Source organism: Eubalaena glacialis, chromosome 6 (genome assembly GCF_028564815.1).
Source record: "Eubalaena glacialis isolate mEubGla1 chromosome 6, mEubGla1.1.hap2.+ XY, whole genome shotgun sequence".
Taxonomy (NCBI): domain Eukaryota; kingdom Metazoa; phylum Chordata; class Mammalia; order Artiodactyla; family Balaenidae; genus Eubalaena; species Eubalaena glacialis.
Window position 1 is genome coordinate 117,794,427 of NC_083721.1, and position 16,137 is coordinate 117,810,563.

The 16,137-nt window shown below is 36.9% G+C and overlaps 3 protein-coding genes across 3 annotated transcripts in view; 2 read left to right on the forward strand and 1 right to left on the reverse strand.

Annotated features, from left to right (window-relative positions):
• The window catches only part of MED12L (mediator complex subunit 12L), a 315,582-nt gene that overhangs the window by 81,202 nt on the left and 218,243 nt on the right, over window positions 1-16,137 (reverse strand). The gene's annotated exons all lie outside the window — the stretch shown is intronic.
• P2RY12 (purinergic receptor P2Y12) lies at window positions 2,722-3,741 on the forward strand. The gene has a single exon (XM_061193541.1). The coding sequence runs from the start codon at window positions 2,722-2,724 to the stop codon at window positions 3,739-3,741; it is 1,020 nt and encodes a 339-aa protein (XP_061049524.1).
• Window positions 10,922-11,935, forward strand: P2RY13 (purinergic receptor P2Y13). Its single transcript, XM_061193542.1, has one exon. It carries the CDS (start codon window positions 10,934-10,936, stop codon window positions 11,933-11,935), a length of 1,002 nt encoding a protein of 333 aa, XP_061049525.1. The 5' UTR covers window positions 10,922-10,933.

The window sequence follows — 16,137 nt, forward strand, 5'->3', positions numbered from 1 at the left end:
GACACTACAGTTTGAAATATTGTACGAGTGTGTACACATGCGTGAGTGCCCACAATATTTACATAAAAGGTAATATTGATACCACAGTCCCTTCATTTAATGATATATTTCCCCCAAAACACAAAAGCAAAATCAAAAGAAAAGTAATAATAATTTGTTTATATTTAAATTCTACTCAAGAAAAGCATGAAAGACACTATATAATAAGCCTGGCAATGGATACAACTGTTTCTCTTTCTTAATGTAATTTTAGAATCTTAAAATTTATAATGGGAGGAAACTGTCACCTACAAAGAGTTGCTCAAACACAGATTTAAAATAATGACATTATTAACCAGGAAAAAAACAAAGAGCAAGAAACCTAACATCCCTAACAAGCACACATTACGAGTTAAAATGTGATTTCTTGTTAAAAGGCAATATATCACCCAATGTTGAGCACATATGTTTCCAGGTAAATAAACATCTGAGAAAGCAAGTTTGTGACCTTCTCCAGGAAGCAGACATTGATAGGCTTGATCTCCACTTGGATTTATTATTTGCATGGGAAATAACCCAAAGAACTCAAAAAGCATCAACTCTATGGCAGGTTTCAGTAAAAAGCCACAAGATTTTAAATTGCTTTTTAAAAGATGACTTCTCACCCACTCTGCCCCATATTTCCCAAGGAAATAAAAGCAGAAGTCCTAAAAGCAGCCAGACGGAAACACAGTGTCTGCATAGCTTTGAGTCCACGGTGTCTGAAGGTAATTTCTGATTGTGAATTTCTTCCTCTCTCCCTCTATTTCTCTCCAGAACACTCAAGACCTTACTGATGAAAGCTCAGAAGATTGTCTATCATAAAGAGTGTAAACAGCTAAACTGAGACATTAAAAGGAAAATAACCAGATGCCACTCTGCAGGTTTTATTAACTACCACATACTGGATACATTCAAATCCTTCAGAATCAACAGAGTAACCAGGTAACTTTATCTCTAGAAGTATTTGACAAGTATACGTATTTGCACTATGATGTGTGTGTAAATTTTTTCAAGTTTTCTTAAAGTTGCAAAACTTTAATAGCAATATCGATGCAGGTACTTATATGGAATATAAATTAAAACACAAGCCGCATTCATGATGTTAGAGATAACCATTAACTTCTTCACTAAAAAAAAAAAAAAACTTATACAGAACATGGAAATAAAATTCAAATGGTCTTACTTATTTTACCTTGAGTGTAAAATGAAATTTAATATAGATAGAGGGAGCCGAAATTCTCAATACCAAGAATACTTATTAAATAAGTTACAGTCTATGCAAAATGAGCATTCCCAAAGGAGAATTTCCAAAACCATCAGGGCATAAACAAGGGCAAATAGCAGTAGCAAGGGAGGTTAAATCAGTGATCTTGTGTCAAATACTGGGGTTTATTTAGGGTTTTGTTTTTTTTTTTAAGTTAAACAGGTGAGGAGGTATTGAAAATTGAAGCCATATTGTGACATGAATCTTAACTCGTTCTACTTTCAGTAATTAAAGGATGGAAAAAAGAATTCCACTGACATTTGGGGGAACCTAGTGCTGCCTTTGTTATATTTAAATCTTTTAAATGGAAGCATTTTTTTTTTTAATTTAGATATTTGTACTTTAACATTACCGTGTCTTATACTTAGGAATAATATTTTATATAGAATCAATTCCATTTGTTTTTGAATTAAAATTTTACAAATTTCATTTTAAATTTCAAAACTTAGATGCCAAATAATGTATTCAAGTCAAGTGTTAATTTCCTTTATAGCTGCCTGTTGTGGTATAACAACCTACGGAACCAGACAAGGACATGATTTTGGTATTTTATTTTAATTACCATTATATACACTCTATAAATCTAGAAAGTATGCCCAGGCTGTTTTGAGGAATGCCATCTGATGACTACATACAGAAGCCATTTCCTTATTTTTTTAGCATTTAAAAATTTGCACTGAATGATATTCAAGAAAACGTATGTAAAACCTTAAAATTTACTGAGCAAAGTTGGAAAAGAGATACACATGGGTTAAAATATTCGGAGCTAAAGAATAGTCTCTATGAGGCTGATTTTCGAATGGATGACTGAGCAATACAGAAGCAGAAACACCTTCCAATTATAAAAGAAAAAAAATGTTTTCTGCTTTTTATTTATTTAACAATAATTTTTCCACAAGTGATGTTATACAAATTTCTTTTCACTTTTTACTTTTAAAATTCTACTCAGCAATTATCAGTCATTTCTCCTTAGAGCCCTTTGAAGGTACTAGAGGAAATGAAGTCCAGGAACAAGGATGGTGTAGGAAAAGTGACTGTGAATAGAAACAAAAAAGTTAGAAGGCGTGGAAATGAAGCTGCAGAAGAATAAAGCACAGCCCGAATATTTCTCTTCCAGATTTTATGTATGTGCCCTTTTGCCTAAGATCAAAAATGTCCTATAAGAGGCAAGCATTCAAAAAATAAGAAATACAAAGTAGCCATACCTTCACACAATGTTCTTTAGGCTATTTTATTTTGCTACAGATAAAATATTTGTCACCGTGAAATATTTTGAGATTTAATTTTCTGTGTTCTTACTGTCCCAGTGAGGCTCAGACACCTCAATTTTTGTCCAAAAATGTTACCCACAGAGATGAGAGTGAAATCAAATATCTGGGACTGAAAATAATCATCCCCTCTGTCCCCCTCTAGGTAGCAAAGAAGAAACACAAGCCATGGACAACCTCACCTCTGCGGCTGGGAATGGCAGCCTGTGCACCAGAGATTACAAAATCACCCAGGTCCTCTTCCCGCTCCTCTATACCGTGCTGTTTTTCATTGGACTCATCACAAACAGCCTGGCAATGAGGATTTTCTTTCAAATCCACAGTAAATCCAACTTTATTATTTTCCTTAAGAACACAGTCATTTCTGATCTTCTCATGATTCTGACTTTTCCATTCAAAGTCCTCAGCGATGCCAAACTGGGAACAGGACCGCTGAGAGCCTTTGTGTGCCAAGTGACCTCCGTTGTATTTTACTTCACGATGTATATCAGTATCTCATTTCTAGGACTGATAACGATCGATCGCTACCAGAAGACCACCAGGCCATTTAAAACATCCAACCCCAGCAATCTCTTGGGGGCTAAGATTCTCTCTGTCGTCATCTGGGCCTTCATGTTCTTACTCTCCTTGCCTAACATGATTCTGACCAACAGGAGGCCAAGTGACAAGAATGTGAAGAAATGCTCATTCCTGAAATCAGAGTTTGGTCTGGTCTGGCACGAAATAGTCAATTACATCTGTCAAGTCATTTTCTGGATTAATTTTCTAATTGTCATTGTATGCTACACGCTCATTACAAAAGAACTGTACAAGTCATACGTGAGAACAAGGGGCGTCGGCAAAGTCCCCAAGAAAAAGGTAAACATCAAAGTTTTCATTATCATTGCTGTATTTTTTATTTGTTTCGTTCCTTTCCATTTTGCCCGAATTCCCTACACCCTGAGTCAAACGCGGGATGTCTTTGACTGCTCTGCTGAGAACACTCTGTTCTACGTCAAAGAGAGCACTCTCTGGTTAACTTCCTTAAACGCGTGCCTGGATCCATTCATCTACTTCTTCCTTTGCAAATCCTTCAAAAAGTCCTTGATGAGTATGCTGAGATGCTCCAATTCTGCGTCATCTCCATCCCAGAAAAACAGGAGAAAAGGGCAGGATGGTGGTGATCCAAGTGAAGAGACCCCAGTGTAAACAAACTGAGGTAGTATTTCAGTCTATTAGTGTCTGGAACTCCAAACAGGCAAGCACTATGTGAAAATATTAATACTGACTAAGAAGTAGCTGAGTTAGTAACGATAACTCTTGAAACGAGTTAATAGAAGGTGACAAAAGCAATTTTCGTTTACTTGCCTGGCACTGAAAGCCATCTTAAAATGCAGAAAAGTAACCGAACAGGTAGCTGTGTAGCAAAACAAACTGCTCCCAGTCACCACGCCACATGCAAAACTACACAGAAGTCAGACATGTAGAGTTTTGGCAAAATGGGTAACCATATAATAACATTTACGGTAATTTTTAAAATATATTACTGATCACAATGCTATTATCAACTTATTATAATCAACTAAGAATGATAAATCTGATAAAATCTTCTGACCAAATATTATACCTATATACTGATATATGTATATATACTTATACGTACTTACATATGTATATATACCCCAGTCCCTTAACCAAATGCTGACCTATTGTGATACTCATAAGTAACTGGGACATGCAAAGAACAGTAACTACTAACTTTTAATTATAAGCAAAAACTTAAGGGATTTAAACTAATTGAAATGGTAATTGATGAGACTAAATTTTTTTTTCATTAAGAAGATAGAGGTTTTAAAACTACCTTCTCAAGAAAAAGAGCAAAAATAGCAAAGTTATTAAAATAGTTGCTTTATGACATTCTAATACCAAAAACTTATGAACATATCCTTAACACCAGAGAAAGCAGTTTGCTACTATTTTGACAACTTTGGTAAATACAATACTATTCATCATCGATACTTATCATTATTAACTAGCTTCTAGAAACTGCCTGCGATTTGGGTTAATGAACATTTCCCTTATGAGAAAAACAAGTTAAATACGATTATGCAGTTGAACAGTATAACTATTAGCAGGAAAGTGATGAAAATGTCTGGAATTACCTGTTTGTGTAGATAATAAAAAATTTACATTAAACTCTAAAACATACTTTGTGGGAATTTCTTTGTTCAAAGATACTAGATACTATGACTCATCTTTCATATACGCCTACATCAAACAAACCCCTTTAAGAAAAGATAGCTGCCAACACAATCCTTTTCATTACACACTATTGGGCAAAATCTCTTCTGAAGGTGACATCTCACATCAATTAGTTCATATGTAAATGAAAAAATAGGTCAAACTTATAATGTAGTCTGATTCCCCACAAGCCATATTATTTTTTATTATAAAAAAAATACGTAACACACTTGGAAGTGGACACGATTTATCTCAATTATTTAGGATCCTCAGAGGTGATTCCCAAATACAAGGCATAGAAACCAATATCTAAATATAATGTGAGAAGAAATAAAAATGGTGAGTTGTAGTAAAAGGAAGTTCACTGAACTCCAATAATAATCTATTTTATTCTGCTGAGTTAAATTTCAGTACAAAGTTGAACTCATTTAACTCTCTAGATGGTATCTATTCTTGAGCGGCCACATTTCCTTCTCTGGCACTTCTGCAAGCAAGCACTGGATGTCAGTGGAGATGCACATAGAGACATGCATCAAAAAAGATGCATATTCGACCTACTGCTGGGGCAAAGGCAGTAGCCATTTCTGCCAGGTAAACCAGTGCAATTCACTCTAATGTCATATGAGTAAGCACATTCTGTAAGAATACCAGGATATTTGAGCTGGAAGAGAAACTAAGGATCAACTAATCTGACCATCTTACTTTGCATATGGGAAAAGTGAAGGGCAGATTTACTCCTCAATCCAGTCAAGTCAGGGGTAGACAGTGGACGAAAGCTGGCCACCTCACAGTGCCAGGATCACATGAGGTGTCGGGAGACTACAGGATGGGCAGAGATTTCCTGAATAATCTTTCATTTTGGATTAAACTCATGCACTGAGATGACAATTTCCACAAGAGAAAGAAAGAAGAAAAAAAAAACAGAAAAGCTAATGGTATTACAATACTTTTGTGGAAAAAAAATTGTAAAATGTTTGGAATTACCTATGTTTTTATATATAACATGAAAAATTTACATTAAACTCTAAATCACACTTTGTTGATACTTCTATATCAAACATCAAACTGATCCCATTCAAGACAGACTGAGAGATCAGTATTTATGGAGCACTCATTATACACAGAAAATGTCACTATCTCTAGCTTTAATAATTTTAATATACACAATACATGTCACATTTCTCAATAACTTCGAGAGACAGAAAGAGAGAGAGAGAGAGAGAGAGAGAGAGAGAGGGAGATGCCAAATTTTGTAGACTCAGGTTCAGAAGATGAGACAAACAAAATGTAGTCTTACCCATAGCCTTAGTGGCTAACAAGTCCTAAGGATGTTGGTTATTGGAAGTTTCTCTCAGTGGTTTCTTATATAAACAGTCTAAGGCAGGTGTGACAAACTCTAGCCTACAAGCCAAATCTAGCCCAGCACCTGTTTTGTACAGCCTGTGACTTAAGAATGGTTTTTACATTTTCAAATGTTTGCAGAAGGAAAATCAGGAGCAAGGATAAAACTTTACGTTGCATTAAAGTATGAAATTCAAGTTTTGGTGTCCGTAAGGTTTTATTAGCACACAAGCCACACCCACTCAGGTTTTATCTATGGCTGGTTTCCTGCTACAACAACAGGGTTGAGTAGTTGTGACAGACTGCAGGGTCACAAAACCTAAATATTTACTAACTGGCTATTTAGAAGATTGACAATCCCTGAACTAGAACTCTAAAAACAGGGAGAAAAGCCCTCTGTAGAGAAAGAACCCTCTCTTCATGCATCTCGATGTTTCAGCAGTTTTGCACTGAAAACACCTACAGGTTCCTGCGGCTGACCTAGATGATCTGGTAACACCCAAAGTGGGAACTGGGATTACAATGATGCTGGTGGGAACTAAACATATGCAAGTATACTTGCAAGCCGATAAGTAAAGAGAAACAGTCTGACTTTTTTTTAGAAAATGGGAAAAGGGCAAGAAAAAAATCAATTTCCAGGAGAAATACAAATAGGCAATGAAAATATGAAAAGATATACACCCTCACTAATAAATAAACTTATATTTACATGACATGGCTTTTTTCACCTGTAAGTTTAGAATTGATTTAAAAGATTTTTAGTAATAGTGCTGGATAATCCCACTTGGTGAGACTGTAAATGGGTACAGTCTTTCTGGAAAGTTTTTTGAAAATATCATTCAACATTGCAATGTATAGCTTTTGATCCAGTAATCCCACTTCTAGGAAACTTCTTATAAATATATGTTGGAACAAAATACAAAAATACATGGAGAGGTATTTGCTCTACAGCATGTTTTCAATAGAGAAAAAAATGGGGAAAAAAGAAAAACTAAATGTCCATCAGTAACAGCTTAACTAGACTATGGTACCTTTATATAGTGTAACCTTTTTAAAAAAAACTTGTTAGCAAATCTTCATGTACTAACATGGAATGAAACAAAGATCTAATATGTCAATACACAAATATATATATATATTTGCACACACACTGGTATGTATATGTAAAGGGAATTAACTTTCACTTTCTACTGTATATGTCTATATTTGAATTCTTTAAACTGGTTTTCCTTTTATAATAAAATTATGAAACTGGATATTAATATATGTGTTTCAGATAATAGTGTGAATTTATTGCCTGTTTCCAGTTATATGTAGAGATTTTCTAATATTAAATTTATTTATACACAGATCATTACAGTTAATGTTAAACTGCATAATTTATTTTAGATTATTACCACCTTGGGTTAATTCATTGTGGGATTTTAAACACTTTCATATAATCTGAGAAAGTGCCGTGGTATCCTTTGATGGGAAGTAAAAGGCTCTTCTATGAGTACAGGAGTTCCCACTTGGACTTTCATTCCAAATGAAAGCAAATACTTCCTCATCTTTTCAATTATTATTTATATGGTAGTGGTTATATCAACATGAACATTATACTGTTGACTCTGATCCAAAAGACAATCCCTAAGGAGACAGCAAATACAAAAAGTAGTTTATTCCCATTTGGCAGGCTTCTAATTTCTATGACTTTTCCTTACATATTTGATTCTCTCCTGATCCTACTGCTATGAACCAATTTATGTTTTCAACCTGGTACCTCACTTTGAGACTAAGAGTTTCACAAGTCCCTGAAACTTTATAGTGGATTGTATCTCCTCACTCATCAATCAGTAATACCCAGCTCAAAAACTCCAGAATTCGGTAAACAATCCACATTCACCCTGTCTCTGGCTTCTGGCAGACAGGAGAGAGAGAGAGGCTGGTTCCAAGCGGGGGCTCTGAAACCAGACCATGAGGGTTTACAGTGGGCTTTGGTTGCAGGACTTTGGGCAAACTGCTTAACGTCTGCGCTTCCATTTTCTCATCTGTAAAATGGGACGGATCTCTGAGACTGCTGTAAGAATTAAATAAGACCAGATAATCACTTAGAAAGTATAGCTAGTGTGATTTAATTGGTTTTGACTAAATTCCCTTTGAGCTTGATAGGATTTTAAATGTTTAGTTTAGGAGCTTGCCAAATCGGAATAATTTCTAGGACCCTTCATCCGTTATCTTCTGTGATTCACTCCTGTCTTTTGTGCACTATCCCCACAGGTGCACACAGTATTCCATTTTTCTTTTGATTTCATTTAACAAGAAACTTACTAACATGTACCATTTGACGGACATTATTCAAAGCACCTGGCAAACGTTCACTCATTTTATCCCCTTAACAACACTATAAAGCAAATACTATTACTTATTTTCATTGTTAAGAGGGGGCACTGGTTTCATAGAGAGCATAAGTAACCTGACCAAAGTCACAAGTAAAGGTGGAATAAGGAAATGAACCCAGGCCCTCTGGCTCCTGAGGCAGTGCTCCTATCCCATCACAGCCTCTAAGACATGGCATCAAGGGTGAAGGACCCTCCCTCAGGAGGCACCAGCACCACTGTGAACTAAGAGACTGTTGGCTAATACGTTTGAAGCACATGGACATAAAGGAGGAGTGAGTGATTTGTTGGATACTTACTACAGTCAAACATTTTGAAACCTACTATATTTAAGAGAAGATACTTCTGTAACTCTAGAAATGCCACCATAAATCAGTTCCTCCTTCTTAGGTTTCCCACATTTCAGCATTTTGAAATTCAACCAAAAATTGATTTCCAGTTTTCATATTATGAAACTATCTTGTACAGCATTTCCCTTGTTTAAATTGAAACTATTCCAAACCTGCATCTAAATAATGGATTTGGATCCATCAGGAAATTTATACTTAATTGACATAGGTCTAATCCCTCTACTTAAATTTTTTTAAGTTTGCTTTTATTCTCTACTGAAGCAAATAAAAGGATATATGTTTAAATTATGTTGCGTTACATTAATAAAATCCAGAATCTGTGTTTTCCAAGAATCAATTTATTTGAATCAAACACCAATTTTTCAGACTGTGCCACCACACTGGGTAGTTCCAACCAAAATTATCAGGCATCCTATTCCCTCATAAAAATGTCCAGTGGGATATGTAATTTTATTCTCAGAATTCCAAGCTAAGTCACCCAAAATGCTCGATCAAGCCAACGCGACAGTCTGGTCCAATTCTGTGGTAAAACTCATAGCAAGAAATATGAAGTGAAACTCACCATGGAGAACTCCACATTCCCTCATAGGATCTTCTGATTTCCTCTTTCCCTTTATCTATCTGGCGAGCAAACATTTCTTCACAGACAACAGCTTTCTCTATACAAAAGCAGGAATTACATACTTCCAAAAATTTTATAGAACTTGACCCAAGGTTGACTGATGAAATTCCTGAAGTTTTCAGCACTTTGCATACAATCACAAATACAGAAGAGACTTCCAAAAATGGCTTTCTAATAAGTGAAATAGTATATCTCCATTTAAATCTGCAATTCGCTCACCAGAGCAGTGAGTGGCTAACATTTTTTTCATGCTTCATATATAGTCAGCACTATTCTAGGCACTCATCTCAGCCTCTCAACACTGAGGTATGTACTATTATTAAACCCATTATACAGATGCGGAAAATGAGGCACAGAGCTACTAAATCATTTGCCTATTATCTACTACCCAGTAATTGGTGAATCTGGAATTCTAACCCCCCAAAATTTGGGTCTTATAGCCCTTAACTCTTAGACAATACATTCTTTTATCTCTCAGAGATTGAAAGACCAAAAGACTAAGATACATGTCTACAGAAATAATCAGGTCATACCTAATGAACACACATTTCTGAAAAAAGCAGGCTACAAGGATGCAGATGATGATGCTGTCTGATTTTAGAGTCAACTCTTATTCTCCTACAATTTGGGGCTATTTTCTTTACATTTCTCCCTATTATTATATACAAAAGGCACTAAAAATTCCATTGAACATGTAAAGAAGATAAACTGCAGGAAAGTTATATGAGAAAATATAAAAACAACTGCAACTAAACTGACTTACTCAAACCAGAGTAGATTAACAGTACATAAGTTTAAAATGAAAGAACTTCCTTATTAGAAAATCCCCCAAAGGTTTGCATATGAAGAGGTTCTAATGGATCACACTGCACACGTGAAAATGAGGAAGGAAACTGGGTATAAAAAAGCAGAACGACATTTGCTTCACATGCCCTTCATGGGCTGAACTAATGACTGCCTCGATTGGAAGACACTGAGCTGAGTATCCTCCCAAACAAAGGTGAATTTCAACTGTTATTATGAGTGGCTTGCTTATAAATGATGGAATACGTTCAAGGGGGGAAAAAAATGCTTTAAGGTTAACATTCTACAAACCTTAGATTATGAGCCTAGGAAATTACATAATGTACAGCAATCTGACATGAATAACTTTACCTCTTAGCCAGCTTTGTTTTACTGCCATGCCAAAGGTCGAACTTGTGAATGGGGTAGAAGCGGTTACTTGGATTTCATAAGGGTGTGAAAGTAACGGTACTGTTAAAAGCACCAAAAATGTACTATGTGCTTTAAAAATTCTGGCCAGAAACAACATGTGACTTCTCAAATGATCTATTAAATGTGATGAATACATGTAAGGTGCTAACATGCTGCAAACCTAAAGTCTGCTTTTAACAAGTAGTGTTTTGAAATCATGAAATGCTTCTTGTTTTACTGTGTATGTTTATTTGTAACAGCTGACACTGGAAACCATGAACGACACAGTGATGAAGGGCTTCAACGGGTCTGAGAGGTGCCCCAGGGACATGCAGGCAGCACACCTGGTGTTCCCAGCCATCTACACTGTCGTTTTCTTCATGGGCATCCTGCTGAACACTTTGGCCCTGTGGGTGTTCATTCACATCCCCAGCTCCTCCACTTTCATTGTCTACCTCAAAAATACTTTGGTGGCCGACTTGATAATGACGCTCATGCTTCCGTTTAAAATCCTCTCAGACGCGCGCCTCGGACCCTGGCAGCTCAGAGCCTTTGTGTGTCGTTTCTCTGCCGTCGTCTTTTATGAGACCATGTATGTGGGCATCACACTGCTTGGGCTCATAGCCTTTGACAGGTTCCTCAAGATCATCAGACCTTTTGGAAAATTTTTCGTACAAAAACCTGCTTTTGCAAAAGTGGTCTCAACCCTCATCTGGCTCTTTTTGTTCTTCCTCTCCCTGCCAAATATGATCTTAAGCAACAAGGAAGCAACACTGTCATCTGTGAAAAAGTGTGCCTCCTTAAAGGGTCCTCTTGGGCTGAAATGGCATGAAGTGGTGAATTACATTTCCCAGTTCATTTTCTGGACTGTTTTTGTCCTAATGCTTCTATTCTATATGGTGATTGCAAAAAAGGTATACAATTCTTATAGGAAGTCCAAGAGTAAGGGCAGCAAAAACAGCAAAAGGCTAGAAGGTAAAGTATTTGTTGTCGTGGCTGTCTTCTTTGTGTGTTTTGCTCCATTTCATTTCGCCAGAGTCCCATATACTCACAGTCAAACCAACAGTAAGACTGACTGTCGATTGCAAAATCAACTGTTTCTAGCTAAAGAAACAACCCTTTTTTTGGCAGCAACTAACATTTGCATGGATCCCTTAATATATATATTCTTATGTAAAAAATTCACAGAGAGGCTACCATGTATGAAAGGGAGAAAGATTGCAGCATCCACCCAGGAAAATCATACGAGTCAGTCAGACAATATAACCCTAAGCTGATAACTTTATCACGGTTAACGATTGACTGACAAGACTTCAAAAGACAATTTACTTGGAAATCAAATGTAAGCAGTGAAAGAAAAGATGGCTTTGAGCAAATGCTTTCTTACATTTTACTATCCTCGCGTACAGAAAGGATTATATAAATTTTAATTCCACGAAGATCTATTCATAAGCTGAATGAAGTATCCGTAAGAGAATGTAACAGGAAGCAAACAGCCACTAGAAGTCACCTTTTCAAGAGCGTTCACTTACACTTTGGAAAAGATTTATCGTGGGGAAATGTATATTCCTAAAAATACATATTTTCTAATTATAAAAAACATATTCCTCCACTCTAAAACACCTCCTCACATTCTTCTGTACATGCAATTCAAACAACACTACTGCTTTTGTATCCCACCTGCTGATTTAAAAAGAAAAAAAACCAAAAAACCCACCTTGTGAGTCCTTTGGTGAAAACTTAGGCTAGAGGTTGAAAGGGATGCTAGATGTAAAGCGTCTGGGGAATAGGTCAGAAAGCCCAGATACCTGATGAAGGCGCTTCTCCTTACAGTTACAAACAGCCTCTTTCCCAGTATGCAGCTACACCATAGGAGGCACAAGCAGCATTATTAAGCCACATAAAACATTGTACTGTAATACTTCGCTTACATCCTGAGTGTGTACAAATTCAAGGGCAAGAATATTGTATTCTTATTCTTTGGAATCCCCCCTCTGCCCAGCAAATACTCTAACGGTGGTTGAATATTCCACCTACTCAGCAAAGCCTTCCTGGGCCAGCACCTCCATGCTCCTTCCTCATGTCTCTGGTTGAAAATAATTACCTCTCCCACTGTTTGGGTATGTGTTAGGGCTCTCAATGCCGAGTTCCTTTTACTAGCTTGCTGTATTCTTTTTTTTTTAGAAGTTGTTTTTTAATAGATTTATTTATTTATCTTTGGCTGCACTGGGTCTTCGTTGCTGCGAGCGGGCTTTCTCTAGTTGCGGCGAGCGGAGGCTACTCTTCGTTGTGGTGTGGGGGCTTCTCACTGCGGTGGCATCTCTTGTTGCGGAGCACGGGCTCTAGGCACGTGGGCTTCAGTAGTTGTGGCACACGGGCTTCAGTAGTTGTGGCTCGCGGGCTTCAGTAGTTGTGGCACGCGGGCTCAGTAGTTGTAGCCCGCGGGCTCTAGAGCGCAGGCTCAGTAGTTGCGGCGCATGGGCTTAGTTGTTCTGCAGCATGTGGGATCTTCCCAGACCAGGGCTCGAACCCGTGTCCCCTGCATTGGCAGGCAGATTCTTATCCACAGCCACCAGGGAAGTCCCTAGCTTGCTGTATTCTTGACTGCATCCCCCAAAGATGGTTAGGATTTTTTAAGAAAGACAACATATTTTGAAGACAGAAAATACGTCATGTTTTCTTAGGATCTCCCACAATACTTCCCACAGAGGATAAATTACAAATGTTTTAAAAAGAATATGTCATCGTTATGCCATTCTTGGTACATATATAGATAGAACTGCTGACCCACGATCAGTAACATCTATACTGGGAAATTTTTAGAGGATGGTGACCTACTTGTACTTATTTACCTCCATATGTTTTCCTGAGTCCCTCTGTGGTTCAAAAAAGAGCTGCTAAAGTATGGTTATCTGGAATTGTAGATGCTGATTTGCACCTTCTAGATAAAATGTACAAAGGAGTAGTCATGCTCTGTAGATGTGCCACTAGTTCCAATACAACCATCAGACTGTGAACCCCAGGCCTCTTTCCATGGCCTCAAAGGCCCTGAAGGCCCTGGAACTTGCCCACCTTTCTGGCCTTTTTTCCTAAGCATTCTTCCATCCTTGGAAATTCACACTCTTGTATAAGTTTATAATTATCAGAAAACGCCATGCTCCTTTTTTGCCCCTGTGTCATTGCACTTGTAAATTTCCCTCTGACTCACCAAGAAAACTCTTATCCATCCGTGGAACCCTAAGTTGCCAGCCCTTAAACCATGAAATCTCATCTGGCTAAATTCCCACCACCACCTCAAACCCAATCACTCCATCATCTGTATGTTGTCACACCTCAATTATTATAATGATCACACTGCTTTGTAATTACTGTCTCATACATGTATCTACTCTTTTAATACCCTATGTGTACTTTTGAGAGCAGAGATTGTGTCTCATTGTGCAATCAATAAATATTTGATAAAATACCAAACTGGCTTTATTTTTACATACTAGAGAAGCAAAAGGGAAGCCAATTTTCACTGATGTTTTTCTTATCAAATGATACTATAAACTTCTTGGAAGCTCAAGCTCTTTTTAGTTGGTCTCCTATGCATGTACACAGGGGCCTGGGAAGTGCGGGTATTCTTGGGTTCACTAGTGAATGACCGGGAAGGAAGCAGGATTACTAAACAGTACACGTATAGCTTGGGGGCTAACGTCTATCATCATTTCAGTTTTAAAGCTATTGACAAAATGCTTTAGCTATGTATTGTTGGTTTTGGTTAAGTAAAATTTGTAACTGTAGCATATTACCATCACCAAAACTCTTAGAAAGTACTTTGACATCTGATTTTCATTTGCTAAAATAAAAGAATTAAGTCATAATAACTATTAGAGATGTCACTAAATCTATGTTACCTTTACTGAGTACATTATACAATCATGAGCAGACTCTAATAATGTATTATAAGTAACTGCATCTAAGCCACATTTCAAACTATGCTTGGGAATATAACCCATGTATTTCAGCTCTAATAATATTTTCAATATACACTGAATAGATATAGATAATGAACGTAATTTTTTAGAAAGATCTTTCAAGATAAAATTTCAATAGGAAATGTGTCCACCATAAATGCAAATATTTCATTCTTTTATAATAATACTACAGTCAAAAGCAGAGTTCCTGACGTGTAGAATGAAATAATCTACCAAGAACTTAGAGAAGAGTCAGCTTAAAATCACATTCACAAAATGAAAAGCAACTATTTGAGGAGAGCTTCCCAGACTAGCAATCACAAATACTAAAATCTAGAATACTTACAGAATGGGGAACTATACCATAGCCATTAATGAGACATAGAAGAGAGGAAAAAGGGGAAAAAAACATTAGTAGCTTTGGTAAAGTCTGTAAGCTCAGAGCACAATTAAGGGCTTCTGTCAAAAGCTAAACTGTCATCATTTTTACTGGATAAGGCCTTCCAAATACCCCTGATGCAGGGGAAGTGGGAGAGGATATTGTCCCATGCAGAATTAGTCTTCAGAAACCAAGAGAAATTACTGTAAAAGGGGAAGGAATTCTGCCCATTTTTTGATTGGGTTGTTTGCTGTGATGGTATTAAGCTGCACGAGCTGTTTGTAAATTTTGGAGACTAATCCCTTGTCAGTCACATCATTTGCAAATATTTTCTCCCAATCTGTGGGTTGTCTTTTCATTTTGTTTATGGTTTCCTTTGCTGTGCAAAAGCTTTTGAGTTTAATTAGGTCCCATTTGTTTATTTTTGTTTTTATTTCCATTACTCTGGGAGACGGATCAAAAAAGATTGCTGCGATTTATGCCAGACAGTGCTCTGCCTAGGTTTTCCTCTAAGAGTTTTATAGTGTCCGGTCTCACATTTAGGTCTTTAATCCTCTTTGAGTTTATTTTTGTGTATGGTATTAGAGAATGTTCTAGTTTCATTCTGTTACATGTAGCTGTCCAGTTTTCCCAGCACCATTTATTGAAGAGACTGTCTTTCCCCCATTGTATAGTCTTGCCTCCTTTGTCATAGATTAATTGACCACAGGTGCATGGGTTTATTTCTGGGCTTTCTATCCTGTTCCATTGATGTATATTTTTATGTTCTGTGCCAGTACCATTACTGTTTTGATGGCTGTAGCTTTGTAGCATAGTCTGAAGTCAAGGAGCCTGATTCCTCCAGCTCCTTTTTTCTTTCTCAAGATTACTTTGGCTATTTGGGATCTTTCATGGCTCCATACAAATTTTAAGATTTTTTTATTCTAGTTCTGTGAAAAATGCCATTGGTAAATTCATAGTGATTGCACTGAATCTGTAGATTGCCTTGGGTAGTACAGTTATTTTGACAATATTGATTCTTCCAATCCAAGAACACGGTATATGTCTGTGTGGTCCGTGATTTCTTTCATCAGCGTCTTATAATTTTCAGAGTACAGGTCTTTTGTCTCCTTAGGTAGGTTTATTCCTAGGTATTTTATTC

Bases quoted from the DNA above. Each gene is read 5' to 3' on its own strand.
- P2RY13 (XM_061193542.1), top strand. From the start codon at position 10,934: ATGAACGACACAGTGATGAAGGGCTTCAACGGGTCTGAGAGGTGCCCC.
- P2RY12 (XM_061193541.1), top strand. From the start codon at position 2,722: ATGGACAACCTCACCTCTGCGGCTGGGAATGGCAGCCTGTGCACCAGA.